General features: G+C 48.2%; 1 protein-coding gene across 3 annotated transcripts; it reads right to left on the bottom strand.

Annotated features, from left to right (window-relative positions):
- Positions 1 to 4,859: 4,859 nt before the first annotated feature.
- Positions 4,860 to 15,407, bottom strand: NAA60 (N-alpha-acetyltransferase 60, NatF catalytic subunit). 3 transcript variants are annotated; one of them, XM_088464740.1, is made up of 8 exons: positions 15,238 to 15,407; positions 14,247 to 14,330; positions 12,805 to 12,920; positions 12,588 to 12,717; positions 12,401 to 12,497; positions 10,107 to 10,341; positions 8,541 to 8,702; positions 4,860 to 7,502 (listed from the first exon to the last, which is right to left on the bottom strand). In XM_088464740.1, the coding sequence occupies exons 3-7, from the start codon at positions 12,912 to 12,914 to the stop codon at positions 8,546 to 8,548; spliced, it is 729 nt and encodes a 242-aa protein (XP_088320866.1). In that variant the 5' UTR covers positions 12,915 to 12,920; positions 14,247 to 14,330; positions 15,238 to 15,407; the 3' UTR covers positions 4,860 to 7,502; positions 8,541 to 8,545. The 3 variants fall into 3 exon arrangements, with proteins under 3 accessions (XP_088320866.1, XP_088320868.1, XP_088320869.1); XM_088464742.1 differs by lacking the exon at positions 15,238 to 15,407 and adding an exon at positions 15,065 to 15,214; XM_088464743.1 differs by lacking the exon at positions 15,238 to 15,407 and adding an exon at positions 14,854 to 14,984.
- Between the last annotated feature and the right edge of the window lie 964 nt (positions 15,408 to 16,371).

Genomic DNA, 16,371 nt, shown 5'->3' with positions numbered 1-16,371 from the left:
AGCCCAAAAGGCAGTGCTTAAAATTGTTAATGTTTCTGTAGGACAGCAAACCAGAGATACTGCTAATGAGAAAGCTATAGGTACATGTAGGTAAGCGTCCTGAATGTCCAGAGACACCATAAAGTCCCCAGGCTCCATAGCCAGGACAACAGAGCATAGGGTTTCAATACGAAACCTGGGCATCCTGATAAACTTTTTTAGAGACTTGAGGTTGAGGATAGGCCGATGAGACCCGTTGGGCTTCTGAACCAAGAAAAGGGTATAATAATAGCCCTTCCCTCGCTGTGATGAGGGGACCGGAATTATTACCCCCGAGGGCAGTAAGGATAGAATGGCCTTCTGGAGGAGCAGGGCTTTGCTTGGGTCCGATGGAGGTCCTGTGCAAAAAAACTGCTGGGCGGCTGCCTCAGAAATGAGAGGGTGTTTCTGTGGGAGACCACTTCTTTTACCCAGGCATCTTGGTCTGGTGCCATAACTGGGCGAACTGAAGAAGTTGGCCTCCCACCAGGGAGAGGCCCGCCCCGTCAGGCTGAAGGCTTGTCCTTAGATTTGGTAGGTGGACGTCTAGTAGCCCAGGTCTGTTTGGTCCTAGGTTTGGAGGCCTTAGTGGATGCTGACTGCCGTGGAAAGGACTGACCTTTAGCTTTACCCTAGGGACGAAAGGATGACATCCGAGCCTTCGTAGTAGATGCATAGGGCAAGAACGCCGTAGTTGGAAGCTGCCAAGGTAGTCACAATCTTGTCCAATTCTGGGCCAAACAGGATCTCCCCAGAATAAGGCAGAGACTCCAAAGCCTTTTTAGAGTCCGAATCTGCCTTCCATGAGCGAAGCCAAACAATACGGCGGGCTACCACGGAAGTAGCAGATGCCTTGGAAGCTAGGAGACCAGTATCCAAAACCGCTTCTCCTAAATAGCAGGCTGCATCTCTTATATGAGATATGTAGGACAACTGTTCCCTCGAAGCATCAGAGGGAAATGTATCTTCTAGGGCCTCTGCCCAACTCTCAATGGCTTTTGCCACCCAGGCCGTAGCCCTGGCAGGACCAGTAATAGCTCCTGTAGGAAGGTATATAGATTTCAGGCAAGCTTCAATCCCTCTATCCATAGTCTCCTTTAAGGAGGTTGCAGTGTGGGGATAGATATGGTAGCGTTCTTAACTAGGCATGTCACATGGGAATCCCACTGCAGGGGGAACTTCCCATTTAGTGCAATCAGAAGCTGGAAGAGGACAAAAGGAAATCAAGCGTTTAGGCAGCTGAAACCATGCTTCACACATATGAACAGATAGGTGATCCAAGTGAGGAAACTCTGGCAAAACTACCTTCTGTTGCTTAAATAGAACAGAACCTGCTCCTTTGTCTTAGGAGCAGGTTCTGCCTCTTCTATTTGAAGAATAGATTTTACAGCTCTCACAAGTGCAGGTATATTCAATTTAAAGGGGGGGGTTCCTCGTGTCCCGATGGGGAGTCAGAGTGAGATAGATCTGTGTCTTCTGTCTCCCCAGATGATAACTCAGAATCTGTTAGCTGGGTGGACTGGGAAGATAACAGCACGCTTAGTAGGTTTACAAGGTGATGGTCTCTCCTTCTGCAGCATTTGGCTGAAGAGGTAGCTGCCAGACTGAGGTAGAAAGTACGTCTACCCATGGGGGAGCCAAAGGAGTTGCAGGGAGTACCTGCTGTGGCCATCCCATAGGTGGAGCTACCACGGGAACCGCTAGGTGGTCCGTAATTTTTGCCAACACCTGCGAAAAGGAAGCCCAGGGGTGTCCTGAGGAGACAGGTGCCGTATAACAAGATGCACATAGACCATCTTGAATGAGATCCTCTGAAGCGAAGCCTGCCGAACAGAACTTGCAAGACACCAGCGTGGGAGCAGCAGGCTGCTTGTTATTCTTGCCTTTGCTAGACATGGCTGCAAGGATAATGTAGCACACAATCTGGCACAGTGCAGTGGGCAACCAAGATACATGTACAATATGGCACAGTGTAGTGTGCAACACAGATATACAGCATGTTATAGCCCTCACAAATATAGGTAGATGTGTGGTACAATGAACCCCCCCTATAACGCAGTATTCCAGTGTTATAATGAAGAAAGGGAAAGGTATAAGCTGACAGTTGAGAAAAGAAACGGACAACAGCGTTAGCACAAGTCACATACAATGCAGAGCATACAATATAACTGCAGTGGGCACTAAATTCAACTACACAGACCGCAGTGGCGGGTAGGAAATAGCGCTGTATAACCTGGCTCCTGGGAGAGGTATACAGGGAGACCTGATGCAGAAAATGGCTGTTGTGAGTCTCAGAGGGGGCGGAGGGTGAGGGAGGAGCAGCTCAGGAGTGGCAAGACCCCCGAGCTGGGGGAGGGGTTGCAGGGAGAGTGCCTTCTCCCCTATACTAACATCAACCCCCAGGTCCCTGGCCTTAGCTGTCCCCTGCACCAATATAGGTTATACCCTGGACAAACCGATGTCCACATGAGCGCCTCCGGTCTGTCTCCTGAGACTGCAGGTAATACTGCACATAGAAGCAGGTCCCCGCCTTACATGACCCCTTGAGTCCTGGCTGCAGTCTGGGGTCCAAGGAGCCTTGCTAGCTAGGACCCCCAGAGCCCCTCCGAGACATCTGCCAGACACCCGAATGAAACGGTGTCGTCTGCAGGCTGTGGGCGGGGTATAGGGGGAAGGTCCGAAGCATCCTGGGATAGAAAAAAAAAAAGCTTTCCTGTTGGTGCCAGGTCCTCCAAGTACCACCTACACCCCATTGTCCCCCCCGTGGAGCCCTATGGACCCTGGGGCAGTATAGGAGAGTTGTAGGTGATTTATTATTACTGGGACAGTATAGAGATTTATTTATTGGGGAGGCAATCGGGAAGCCGATTGCCTAAATACCGGCAACCGGCTTCCCGACTGCCATTTCCCGGCAAGGGTGAAATGCCGGGCGTCTAGATGTAGACACCCGCATTTCCCCGACGCCGGGAGACCGGCATCCCGATCGTAGGGATGCCGGGCGCCGCGAGCGGACAGCCGCGGGGGGGGGCAAGGGTAAGGTTTAGGGCTCCCGGGGGGGACTTATGGTTAGGCACCCCCCCGGGAGGGTTAGGCTAGGGGGAGGGAGGGTTAGGCACCCCCGGGGGGACTTAGGGTTAGGCACCCCCCCGGGGGACTTAGGTTTAGGCAGCGGGGAAGGGGGTGGTTAGGGTTAGGCACTTGGGGGGGAAGTTAGGGTTAGGCACTCCTAAGGAGGGTTAGGGTTAGGGGGGTTAGGTTAGTAAATACTTATCCACGATCGGGATTTCCAGCGCTGTCGGGCTTCCGCTGCGTCGCACTCTGCTCCTGTCGGGCTGCCGCTGACGGGAATCGAACCGTGGCCGGCGGTATTTCATACCAATTCCATTTATTGCATCTGGTGCAGACTGTACAGAGCAGTTATTACTGGGGCAGTATATAGATGCAGTGTATGATTTATCACCACTGGGCAATATAGGAGACCTATAGCATATGATTTATCACCCCGATTTATCACCCCTGGGTAATATAGAGGATCTATAGAGTATGATTTATTACCATTGGGCAGACGGATGATTCATTAGCACTTGCTGTGTTGCAGACATGTGGAGGATGCTTTACCAGCAGTGGGCAGGGTATCGGATAAGCAGGGCGGCTGGCATGACACTGCGTATAGAGCGTGTGGTGTGTGGCGTGACAATGCAATGCTTATTCTCCGATCCCTTCCTTGTGTTACACATGAAAGAACAAAGGCAGGTAACCTTATATTTCAGGCTTCCACATATCAGGTAGCCGGGAGGGCGTGTTAACCCCCTCAGTGCTGTGCTAGCTCCTGGCAAGCAGCAGTCAGTATATAGCATGTGTGACATTGTGCAGTGTATACATGATGTGTGTGCCACGTATTCCTGTTATACTGACCATATACTAATTCTCCCCCTAACCCTCCCCGTTAGTGCCTAACCCTAAGCCCCCCAGTGGTGCCTAACCCTAAGCCTCCCAGTGGTGCCTAACCCTGCCCCCGCCCCCCACGGTGCAAAACCCTAAACCCCCAGTGGTGCCTAACCCTGCCCCCCACGGTGCAAAACCCTAAGCCCCCAGTGGTGCCTAACCCTGCCCCCGCCCCCCACGGTGCCTAACCCTAAGCCCCCAGTGGTGCCTAAACACTCCCACTCCTGAACAGCGACCGCTGCAAATTAACTCCGCATTAACTAGTCCCTTCCTGAAGCCAAGCAATCCATTGCTCAAGTAACCCAACAGTTGCACTCAGACCGGCCTTTAGGAACAGGCCTTGCCAGTTTTTTATTTTTTTTAACCCTTCTGATCACCCCCTAGGAATGTGCAGCATGAACAGACCTGCCCGGGTACTTGGGTGGTTGACAACCCCCCCTCCTTCCCTTCTCTCTTTTCTACCTCCCAGGGCATTGTGACTGGCGGGAACACAAATGCACGGTCACTAGGGCTTGCCCAAACATGTCCCCATGTCACTACTCGCATTCCTTCAGCCAGGCTTAACTGTGTGATGGCTGAAATCGTGCAGGGTAAACATGCTTGCCACAGGGTCACCGTATACACCGATCACAGCTGCTGAATGCAAAAATCACTCCACCACATCTCTACTGTACATCCAGGTTACTCTCTCTGATGATCAGAGATCTGCCCGCTTATACCAGCATTCCAGAACAGTGATCGAGAGTCTACACAGGCCTACTGAGCGCCCGCTATCCCAATCCATCAGCTATGACTGGTCCCAGCTTGACGGTGTAAAACCATTTACATAGCAGCAGATAAAAGGTGCAAACGCCAGGCTGCGTAATGAAGAGGACACAGAGGAACATGTGCAATGATTCTAGAATATTTTATTATTTTACAACACCTTTATCATAAATAGAAAACATTCAAAGAATTTCACAATGACCGGTGCAAGTGTACAGCTAAATGCAACCCCAGAAGAGTAAACAGAAAGCCCATCCATCCATTCATACATACACACACACCTGTACACGCAGGTACGACGTGGAGGGAGACAGACTTGGTACACACCGGGTGTTTCTAAGTTAGAGCTGCATGGGAATCAGGGCAGAGGGGAGGTCCAATTTATGATTGTGGCTTCTGATTGGTCCTCTCTACCACTGACCCCCCCCCTCTGCAGCATCCCCAAAAACTGGGGCAAAACAGGAAAAAAAAAAAAAAAAAAAAAACCACACACCTCAAAGTCACTTTGGAGCTACATCTGGGGCTACGCTTAGGCGTAGATTAGTAATAGGTGATAATGCAGATTTAAATACGGTAGATCAACATGTTTCGAGTAAAAATAAAATAAAAAGGGATCATGTAAATATAATCAGGTATCTGGCACAAATCAAAAGCCCCACTGACATATTCAGGACAAGCAAACTGCCACATAAACTCATTGATTGGGACTCGGGCTACTTTACTTAACTCCAACACATATTTCCACCTCTTTCTATTCTAGCAATGGCCGCACTGTCCGCCCATCACCTCTCCTGCTGTGCGGGACAGAGAGACGGTGAGATGTGAACATTGCGCTAAGGGTCTCCTGCCGATAGGAATGGCGTTATTTATTGCAGGAGAGTAAACGTCGGCAGGCCGCCTGCTAGGACCTGCAGGCCTATTGAGCCAAACTGGAAATCACTACGGAGGGGGGCGATTAACGGCAAAATCTAAAATAAAAAAAATTAAATAACAGTTTTTTAAAAGAATATTGAAAAAAAAAAAAAAAATCAACAATCGGACGTTTTGATTTGTATCAGATAATGGAGATTAAATGTTGCCATTATCCTTAACACAAAAGGTAACGGACAGCGTTTTAACGGATCCATAGCAGCTAAATCTGATGATGTTATGTGGACAGCGTGAGGCCACCATTAATACATCTGTTCCTTATTAGAAGCGCTTGTTTAGAGGATTTATTTTTTTCTTAAATATGATTTAGAAACGGAGAAAGGGTTAAATGCAGTTTGACATTTTCCATAAGATCTCTCTGCAAAGCAACATCTAACAAATTAATGTCAACATTATCCGACACAGCTCAGGGCAAGGTCTGCTTGCTTCCAATCCACATTCATACATAGGTTTTATTTTATACAACAGACAGTATGTATAGATCTACAATATACAGATTTCAACAGGGTGGGGGTGGGGGGGGGGGGAGATACAGACAAGTGAATCTGACATGTTATTGCAGTAACATCAGCATCCTATGGGGCAGTATGTAAAGCTGGGCTTGCTTGCCCAGTTGTGGGCATCCAATGCCAGCTGCCCCCTCTTGATGGCTGAACCAGTGTTTAGGACAGAATTCCAATCTCCAGTACTCAGACACCCCCAAGCAGTGCATGTTTTACAGATCTCCTTAGTATCACAATTAAAATAATTAGCTCCACCTGTGGACCCTTTAAAATGTGTCAGACAGTAATGACGACACCTGTGCACCCACTAGGAAATCTGGAAAACATGCACTGTTAGGGGTCCCCGAGGACTGGAGTTGGGAAACACTGGTTTAGCATAATACAGCTCATTAGGAGGCTAATGACAACCTTGGTACCTAGGGAATGGATAGACTGAACGATTGTTTATGCTCGTGAACACTGGTTTCAACCACAGAATGGTGGTGGTCTACGCTGGGTGCAGGAATGTGCGCACACTAAAGCCTTGCCATTTGAGCCCAAATCAAGACACAACTAATACGCAGGTCCACATATTACCGTTTTACACTGGGACCTCCCCCCTTTTGGGCCAAACTAACCATAAAGCAGCTTAAAGAAAAAGCTGGTGTGCACACCCCCATACAACCTGTACAGCAGGAGTAGGCACCAGCATTGTGAGTGGGCACTGGTCACCCCCTGCGCTATATATCACATCGGGAAGACGCTGATGGGGAGGGAAAGCAATTCTGTCCTCTACATAGCAGAGGCCTCAAACTGCTGCATAGTGCGGTGCAGCCCGTGCTCTATCCTCCTCCTCCTGCAGCCCGGAACCATTTGTTACCCCTAGAAAGCAGGTAAGTGATGTTCCGAAAAGAGGAGACAACCTGCTGCACCTTTGCTGAGACATGTAGACACCGACTCCAGCACCAATGCATTTTTAGAGGGGGTGGGGGGGTATAACAATAACAATATGCAATTAAAAAGAGCACACATGCAGCTCCAGGCTACAAAATAGGGCAGAACGTAGGCTGCTTCCTGTGTCACCGGAGAGAACGGGATCTTCCTCGAATACAAGGCTTATTGGGACCAGGGGTAAAGCGGCAGCCAGACATCATGGTAACAGCAGAGGAAGATCCCGTCCAAAGTACTTTGTGCACCAAGCAGATCCCCGGCTGCTGAGAGCTGATGGACTAAGAGACCCTGTATCCTGGGATGGAAGCCATGTGATTGCGTAGCTCCTCTAGGACGAGTAATCAGCGCCCTGTCATGGAGCGGTGCAGAGCAGGGTGTGAGGTCCTAAGACGACCAGCTTCTGGCTCACATCTGTGGGAGAGACAGAGGTGGTTTACATCAGGGGAGTAAGTCAATATCCGGCCAGCAGGGTAGGAACTGGCTCATCCAACCCCCCCTTTTCATAACTGCATCACATCTCAAGTCACACTGCTTCATTGTCCCAACTCAGTCACCTGCGATCTGCCTTCATTGTCAGCCCTCCTCTACTGACAGTCACCCTACTGCTATTGTGAGGCTACTGCCCAGCTCTCCTGTGCTTTTATATCAGGTGTCTCTAAGCCACTGACCTGCTCTCAACACCCAGTTATTATGGTGGCTCTAGTAAGCTGGTTTGCAGAGCTCATCACTAAGAATCCAGCCATTGTTTGACTTCTCCTAGCCCCCCTCATGTGAGGCGGGATAATCCTCTCGCAATACAACAGTATAAAGGGAGTGGCCTAATTGCGAGTGTGATGTCACTGCAGTGGTGCATGACATCACTGGGCGCATGTCTAGTTACGGAAAGGCGACAGGTAACAGGGAAAGTGGTGGAGGACGGTCTCAGTCCACAAACATTACGCCTAGAGGCAGAATTTGAACTGAATCACAACCACCTATCAGCAATTACCTTTTATCTGACTGGTGCAAGTTTGACGATGTGAGCAAATGTCTGATTGGTTGCTTTGTTCAAGGGGGAAATTTTCACCAAGATTGATAAGTCAGACTTTATGGCTAGGACATATGTTCCCCAATGGAGGAACGAGTTGTAGAACGCAAATCGGCCACTGCTAACGTTTTTGCTTCCTACAGCATTAATAAGAGCAACATAAAATAGAATATTGAATAAATATATATATATTTCTTTTTGATATTATAAGGGCATGTAAATTACTTACTTACATGGCTATATAGCACGTTGCCACTATATAAAGGATAATTTAAAAAAAATGATAGTTATAAAATACCCTTCAGAGTATACCTATTTCCAACATACAGCGGAGGGAGGCACCCACATTGTAGGATCAACACGACAACGCAGCCTATAAACTCACTAGGAACAAGTCACGAGCGTCATTCCTGCAGCGTTACCTGAGTCACATGGTGCGACTGTACTCAATGCCACTCTTGGCCGAGATGCCAGACCAAGGTAATAAGCTGCGCAGCAGAGTGTGAGCCTGGCGATAGATCCTCTGCGGGAGCGAACAAGGACTGAGACCGGCCAGCGCCGAGCCCAGGTGCTGCAGGTAGTCCGTGAAGAGAGGTTAAGGAAAACATCAGATAGCCGCAAAGCCTTATAAACATTAAATAAAAAAAATTGAAAAGTCAAAAGTTAGTTTTACTGATATGAATTATAGAGATGTTATAGAGATGTTTTTCTGTGGAACCATTATATCCAGAACATTTAAACCGGCAGATATCAGTAAACACATACAGCAGTCACCATGAGAAGTGGCTTTCTTATATACAATATAGGCCATGGTAACGCAAATGTATGCATAGTAACGAATTTCAGGCGCAGTCCTAGTGCCATGTAAAGTTTCTTTGGAGAGAAGGGATCTCGTGAGGACAGTATATTATAGGAAACGCCAAGGAAGGGCTATACACAACCACGTCTGTGGGCGACCTACGAGCAAGCCTTATCGCCAGATGTAACGTTTTATAAAAAAGAACCATTAGGAAACCATCGTTGGCGTTTTATTTGAAATGCTCGTTAACAGAGAAATGTCCCTGCTTCAGACTGTAATTTATTCGCGCCCATTCGCCACTAGAAACAACGCCGTACTAGTATTAATTTAACTTGTAAGATTTTTTTCACCTCCTCATTTAATGTGTATCTGAATACATTGGTTGCACCATTTTAAACTTAGAAGAATTCGGATTTTAAGATACAGTAGGACTTTTTCTATCAGTCGATATAAATGAATGCACAGATGCCAAGCATTAAATAAACTATTAACGAGAATTCGTAGTTTATCACAATAGGAATATATGTAAGCTTTTATATGCACACAGGCAGCATATGTTATAAAGATTAGTCTAGAGCAGTGGTTCTCAAACTCTGTCCTCAGGACCCCACACAGGTCACATTTTCCAGGTCACCCAGCAGGTGCACAGGTGTATTCATTACTCACTGACACATTTTAAAAGATCCACAGGTGGATCTAATTATTTCACTTGCGATTCTGTGAGGAGACCTGGAAAATGTGCAATGTTGGGTGTCCTGAGGACAGGGTTTGAGAACCTGTGGTCTAGTGGCAACCTCAAAATACACCTCCAGACGCGTTTCATTGTAGAATAACTTCATCTGATGAAGTTTTGTTTACCCCCCCCCCCGACGAAACGCGTTGCATACATTACTTTAGGATTGCCACTGGACCAATCTTTATAAGATCCCCAGCTTATTTCTAATATAATTGTGTTTATTGTAGCAATGTGCCGCAATTATGTTTGTTTTTCTTATCACACTCACGTTTCGTGTTAAAACGCATAAGTTAAATTATTCTGTTTTGGATTTCTTGGTATTGGTCGGAACAGAACTGGTTTGATGTGTTTAAATAGTCATATTACAGACGACTGCTGAATATATTTCCTGCATGTATAATCAACCACCACAAGTTCTGAAAGCATTTCAGAGCGGTGCCCGGTGAAGGATATATCACTGTCCAGGGTGGGTGCCCTCCGTTGAGGTATAAGACGTAGGTGTAGGCATCTTGCAGCACGCCGCGGATGGAGTAGTAGTACGGCAGATAGTGGTGCTGATAGAAGTGGCGGTTCTCGTAGAAGCGGATGGCGCTGCTGTTGGTGGTCAGGACGTGCAGGTACAGCGCTTTGCAGAGATCCTGGGCTGTGCTGGAAATGTGACTCTTCAAACTTTCCAGCAGCAGGGAACCTGTGAGCATAGCTAAAGGTCAGGACAACAGCTCAGGCCTATCCTACGTGTAATCGCTAACTGGAACTGCACTATGGTCTGTAAGTAAATCTACACGGATTATTGATATGATAAAATTCCCATCGGACATTTCTATTTCAACATCAGAAACAAATTATTGCTGGCTGCAATACAGGCGGTCACCGTGAGGTTTCGTATCAGCCAGACTACCGTTTGGTTGTTGCGATAAGATGGAGTGGTGTCATTTTGTAATGAGAGTACCTGCATTTATCACAGTGGATGGAAAGACACTCACATACTGCAGAACGGCAAAATTATGTTTAAGGGCGCAGACACGCTGGACGATTTTATGAATGATAATGATATCGTTGAACGATATATCGTTCAAATAGTCCAGTATGTATGAACTTAACGATGACCGATGCACACTCCTGCGAGCAGTTACCGATATCCCCAGTTGTCTCTACATGCAGCTCAATCTGGGTTATCGTTAACGATGCCATGCTGCCGAATGCAGCATGCCTCCCCTCCGCCGTCATTGGCAGCAAGTTTGGATGCACTTAACGATGCCGGAACCCCCACCGTGCCGGCCGCTGCGGATATCGCTCTGTACACACATCGTCCAGTGTGTAAGGGGCTAAGGGAACTGAAGAAAAATAGCAGGTAGCTGCACAAAATTGTAACACTAAGGCAGGCTGTAAACCGATTATTGTGACTGTTAATACACATGCAGCATAGTATTGTGTTATTTCTAATTTTCTTGATACTTCACAGCAAATAGTATCTACATAATGGACAGCAATAATTTACATACTGTACTAGATATGGCACACCTATCTAGGGGAGTTTTGGGAATCTCTGCGGGGTCAGAGGTTGTACTTCCTGTGACTGTGGGGCTCTGCTGAGCTGCAACAATACAAGTACAGTTACTAATGGTGAAATAAACATTACTTAGGGGTCAATTCAATTGTTCACGAAGGGTGAGAGTTGCCACTGCCATGACGTTAAGACACCGGCAATCGCACCTGAACTCGCACCAATCGCCCAGCTCTTCGTACAATCTTGCTCGGAGCCCTATGGTGCCATAGTGGGAGCACTTTTCTTGTGAGTTCAGGCTGCCGTAAAAAGTGTAGCTGTTGCCGCGATGACTTGCATCCGCGAGATCATCGCGGCTAATCAGATTGAGCCCTTAGTGTGTGTGTGCCCATGTGGTAGGGAATATACAGTAGCTGGTAAGCTCCACTTGCGGCATGGACCCATGGGAATGACTGAAATATTCTCTGTAAAGTGCTGCGTAATATGTGCGCTATATAAATTTCTGTTACTAAATGGAACCAGGTAAATGTTAAAATTGCAGGAAGTCTGGGCTTATTCTGTATTTACAAACAGACCAGTAAAAGGGTTATTTTGTTATAGCGAGACGTGAAACATCTACGCCCCCTGGTCATAGAGCATATGACATAAGAGCCGATACTAATAAAATGGACAGGTCTTCCACTACTGCTTCCTTATCACAGATATATCTACATTTGTTAAACAAAGAGGCTGGATAAATACCAGCAATGTAACTAAATACATTAAAGCAAGCTTCTGTAATATTCCACATACTCCCTATATGCCCAATAGCAACATGCACCCATAGTGCCATAGAAAGCTCGTCTGGGCACGGGCACTTTTCTTTGTGGGTCCCCACAAACATTTAGCAGGTCCCCTCCAACGTGCCTGGGCCCTGGTAATTAGTACCCGCGCCCCACCCCTCTCGGCACCCCTGTTTTCCCCTTTCCGCACACTCAAACATCACGTGGTGGTGAAGAGATGTTTTGGGTCAGCTGATGTTGATGAGGGTCTAGTAGGCCAATATGTCACTCCTAATAGGGATGTAAGATTATTACCGGCATTCCATGGAGCATTTATTAGTCCCTAGTGGAAAAACTAGTTGTACGTCTGCCCATATAAACAACGCGCCCAGCGTTTGCATTGGTCCAGTTCTGTGTATATAACAGTACTGTCTACTTGTCTGCTGGTAATGATAAAATAACAGTGAAGCCTTGTCCCTCACCGATCCCCTGTTTCCGGAATTCCTTCACCACGCCGAGACTCAGGATGTATGCCACCTGGGTGTCGCTGGAGAAACTGGATGCCAAGATGTCCCCATCCTACAACAGAGAGACACAAAACGTCCATGCTCTGCACTGTCAGCACGACAGACGGCCTGCGGGGGCAGCGCAATGCCGTGCATTGCTCACCTCTTTGTGCACTTTGGTCCTGCTCTTTATTTCTGCCACAATCATGCCCACTATCTGCCCATGGTATGTGGCTGCCAGGGAGAAGAATTTCTTGTTCGATGTGATGTCTCTGTACCAGGAATCTGGGTACCTGTGGTTAAGCGCAAATGATGACAAAAGGTGTTTTCTATGCGTGATGGCAGCCCAGTGGAATTCCCTCCCCCACAATAGGACTTACTCGATGGGGAACCAGTCGGCACATAGCTCCTTCACTGTGTCTATGTCATCATGGCAAAGGAAACGCAGGACAGTGTCGGCGAGAGCAGGGGGGGGCTCTTCCTCGCTCATTCACACCTGAAAAAAAGACGATTCAAATTTAAAAGTGGAATAAAACAAATCTGTTAAATACCATGTAAAACATCTATAGCTTGTGTACCTTAGACCAACACTACAAACACGCACAAACCTTGCCACTGGGAATCTCGTGCCAAATTGCCATCAAAAGACCAAACTCGATAGTCAGCGGATTTACACGCAGAACTTAAAACGGCAATAATATCAAATACTAAGCACGCCTGGTCTTGCTTCTAATATTACTGCCGCTCACACGTGAAAAGCCGCTGTTTAGTAAATACACCACCAGGTCTTTAAGGCTCCACTGCTACATATATTGAAGCGAGCAAGAGGTTCACTTAGCTGAAGCCTCGGGTCTGCTCCTAGAAGCTCCGTAGTAATGGGCGAAGTGTGAGCTGGAAGATCAACTATAAGCCGCAATGGTTCCGATTGGTTCTACAGTTTTCACACTTATTATGCAGCGCCACACAGCCATGATTTTGGCCAGCGAAGAATGAAGGAGCCTTGGGCCACCCCTGGGGTTCTCGAAGGGTGAAGGAGAGGGTTAGTAACATATTACAAGTAGGTGGTAGTATAGGTTTATTGGGGCTTTCCTACAACCCCCAACTTCCTTGAGATTAATACACTGACGGGCGTTATTACCATGACCACTGTTTGTATAGTTAAAGGGAAAAACTACAAACATTATACATCTCGCTGTTCTCCTGACAACCAGATGGAAACCCCCTTGAATGGTTAATAGAACATGTGCTGGAAGAAACACAACAAATCACAAACCAAATACACAATTTACTTTGCTCCAGCCACAACAAGAACAGAAAATAAATCAGGAAGACGCTTATGAGGATGACAATATTTACTAAGGGACTGGAATCTGTACTTTGCCCATAGCACTTGAGATGGACCAAAGTTCTAAATCTATCACTGCATACCTTAAAATAGAAACAGTAGCATTACATATACAAAAGCCCATGTGCGCAGCATGCCGCAAAGAGCCAACCAGTCATACACTGCTCCCAGACAAAACTAGCCATCCCGAACACAGAGACATCAGACATTAATAGCTGATTGGTTAATCTAGATTCTACACAATACGTTCTTGTATTGCAGCCAGACTCGGCCTGCTGCAGCCTGATCGCTAGACAGGAGCCTTTCCTGGGTCTGGTACCCGGGGGAAGGTGATAACATCACACCATCAAACATACAGCTAGTATCCTGATCCCAGGCTCACACCCTGAGCGTAGGGAAGTCAGAACACTGTAATATCTTATATTATGCACCAATACAGGAACCCCGGGTGGGCTGCCTGGAACCCAAATGACTCACCCTGTTTCTGGAGCAGACAGGTCCCAGATCAGCTTCTCCGGACTGAGCCCTGAGCTCCGGCGTGGTCTACAGAGACTCCATGTGCTACAGAGACAAAGGAGATGAGGAATACAATTAGCATTTATACTGGAAGCTATACACAAGTCATATACTGGTACCACTACAGTAGCGCTCATCTCAGGCAACATGACCTATGGTGTAATGAAAGCCGACAAACCCCAGCGCCACGCCTGTTCTGGCCAACACGTTCTATGTCGTAGATGGGACCTAGAAATGGAATGACACTATCTGCCACTCCGGGGGTCAGCCCCTCACATTTATAAATAAAAGGCCCAAGGACCTCACCAGGACTTATATATCTGATAAAGTTGCAATTGAGGGAGGGAGGGGGGTTTGAGATTGTTTCCTTATGGAACACAGACAACCTATCCCGTGCAATGGCCAATTAGCCTGCACCAGGCATTTATCTAGAAATAATGGCGCCCTACCCGACCCCCTTATATAAAAGTATAGGGACTATAGATTAGCCGCGCGTCCATCAGACAGCCTGTATTTCCACTGAGGGCATTTAAAAGGCAATTTAATGACAGTGTCCAAGTTACAGCACCTGTAAAACAAGTGGGAAGAGCAGAACCACTGGTATAGTGCCCTGCAACGGGAGATACAGGGTAATAGTGGGCAGTGCAGGGTAATAGTGGGCAGTGCACTGCAGGGCAATGGTGGGTGACTGGCAGCATTTGCACATCCCTCAGCTCTGTATGGCCCTGGGGACACAGGATACCCCGGGGGTAATGGAGCAGAACAGGCAGGGGTATCACCATGCAGGACAGGTGATGACGGAGAGCAGGATCCTGTTGCACTGCTGGGGTTACGTGTCCCCGGATCCTATTTCCCACTGTCGTGTGACAGCCTCTCAGCGCTGGCCCCTGGGAGCCCCGGTGGCCCCTGCGCACGCCCTGCAGCTAGCCGTGTGCCCTGGTAACATACATACCGACTTGTGGTTGCTCCGCTCGGTGCTCTCCCTCCCCCTCCCCCGGTACTTCCGGTGCTGCTGCTGGCCCCCGGCGGCTTCGCTGTCACCGACGCAGGAACTCGCGAGGACAGCGGCTATTTCCTTGTCGCGGGAGCGCGCACCTCCCGGGGGCTGAGGAGGAGGGAGGGGGCGCGGGCACGCGCGGCTCTCCATAGCGACAACGGGCGGGGGTTGCCTGTGCGCATGCGCGACCCTGGCGGTCACCGGATTGGTCGGCGACGATGATATAAATAGGCCGGGGGCGGGGCATGGCCGCTCATCATTCATAATAACAGCAAGAGAGAGACCTGTAGTGTCAGTGCTGCCGCCAGGGCTACACTACTACAGGCTGCTGCCGCAGCAGCTTTCCATCTCTGTCACACCACAGCAATGTCCCTGCTCATATAGGATCATATAAACTAAATAGCAAATAGTATGAATGGTGAGTTTGGTGGGACTGTTATTTATTAATACTGTTATAAGCACCATATGAAGAGATGGTATCCGGACTTTAGATAGGCAGTAAGAAGGGCGACAGTGTCTCAATAGGCACCAGAAGTTAGACAGTCAATAGGTCGACATGGAAGAAGCTGGACAGGTACAAACTGTCAACATGAAAATGGTTAAAATACAAAAAGGGGGTTAGGGCTTTGCCGCACTTACCCCAATGGTTATGCTGGGTACACACTAATACCCCTTTTCCACCAAAATTCCGGGTCTGACACGGAGTTGGAACAAGGGGCCTGATTCAGAGCCGGACGCTCTGACAAGACCGCTCGCTCTGAATCAGGGACGTCCTACCTAAAATTGGAGCGGCCTCCTGGCCGCTCGCATAGCTGTGGGTGACCACCCACAGCTTATGCGAGTGGCCAAAAGGTGGTCGCGATGGTCAAGACTTGCGACGAAACCCTTGCGGTAGGGTCTCGTGCATGCGCACGACGGAGCAGCCTCCGTCGTGCACATGCACACTTGGGCAACATCGGCCCACTTGCGAGCGGGTCTGAATCAGGCCCTCGGTTCCTATCCGGATCAGACCCAGAAGTTAGCCGACGCTGACTCAGGATATTCCCGAGTCGGCGCCGCTCACACCGCAGTCGGCTCTGTATAGACCCG

The sequence above is a fragment of the Taudactylus pleione genome, unplaced genomic scaffold (genome assembly GCF_031769625.1).
Source record: "Taudactylus pleione unplaced genomic scaffold, aTauple2 ptg000061l, whole genome shotgun sequence".
In the NCBI taxonomy this organism is placed as follows: domain Eukaryota; kingdom Metazoa; phylum Chordata; class Amphibia; order Anura; family Myobatrachidae; genus Taudactylus; species Taudactylus pleione.
The sequence above is the reverse complement of the archived record's forward strand: the minus strand, read 5'-3'. Positions and strand labels throughout refer to the sequence as shown.

Excerpts from the sequence above, each read along its gene's own strand:
- NAA60 (XM_088464740.1), bottom strand. The coding sequence starts at position 12,914 with ATGAGCGAGGAAGAGCCCCCCCCTGCTCTCGCCGACACTGTCCTGCGT. Across the intron at positions 12,718-12,804 it reads GCCGACTGGTTCCCCATCGA|GTACCCAGATTCCTGGTACA; the intron begins GTAAGTCCTATT and ends GCTTAACCACAG. Across the intron at positions 10,342-12,400 it reads ATTCCGGAAACAGGGGATCG|GTTCCCTGCTGCTGGAAAGT; the intron begins GTGAGGGACAAG and ends CTATGCTCACAG.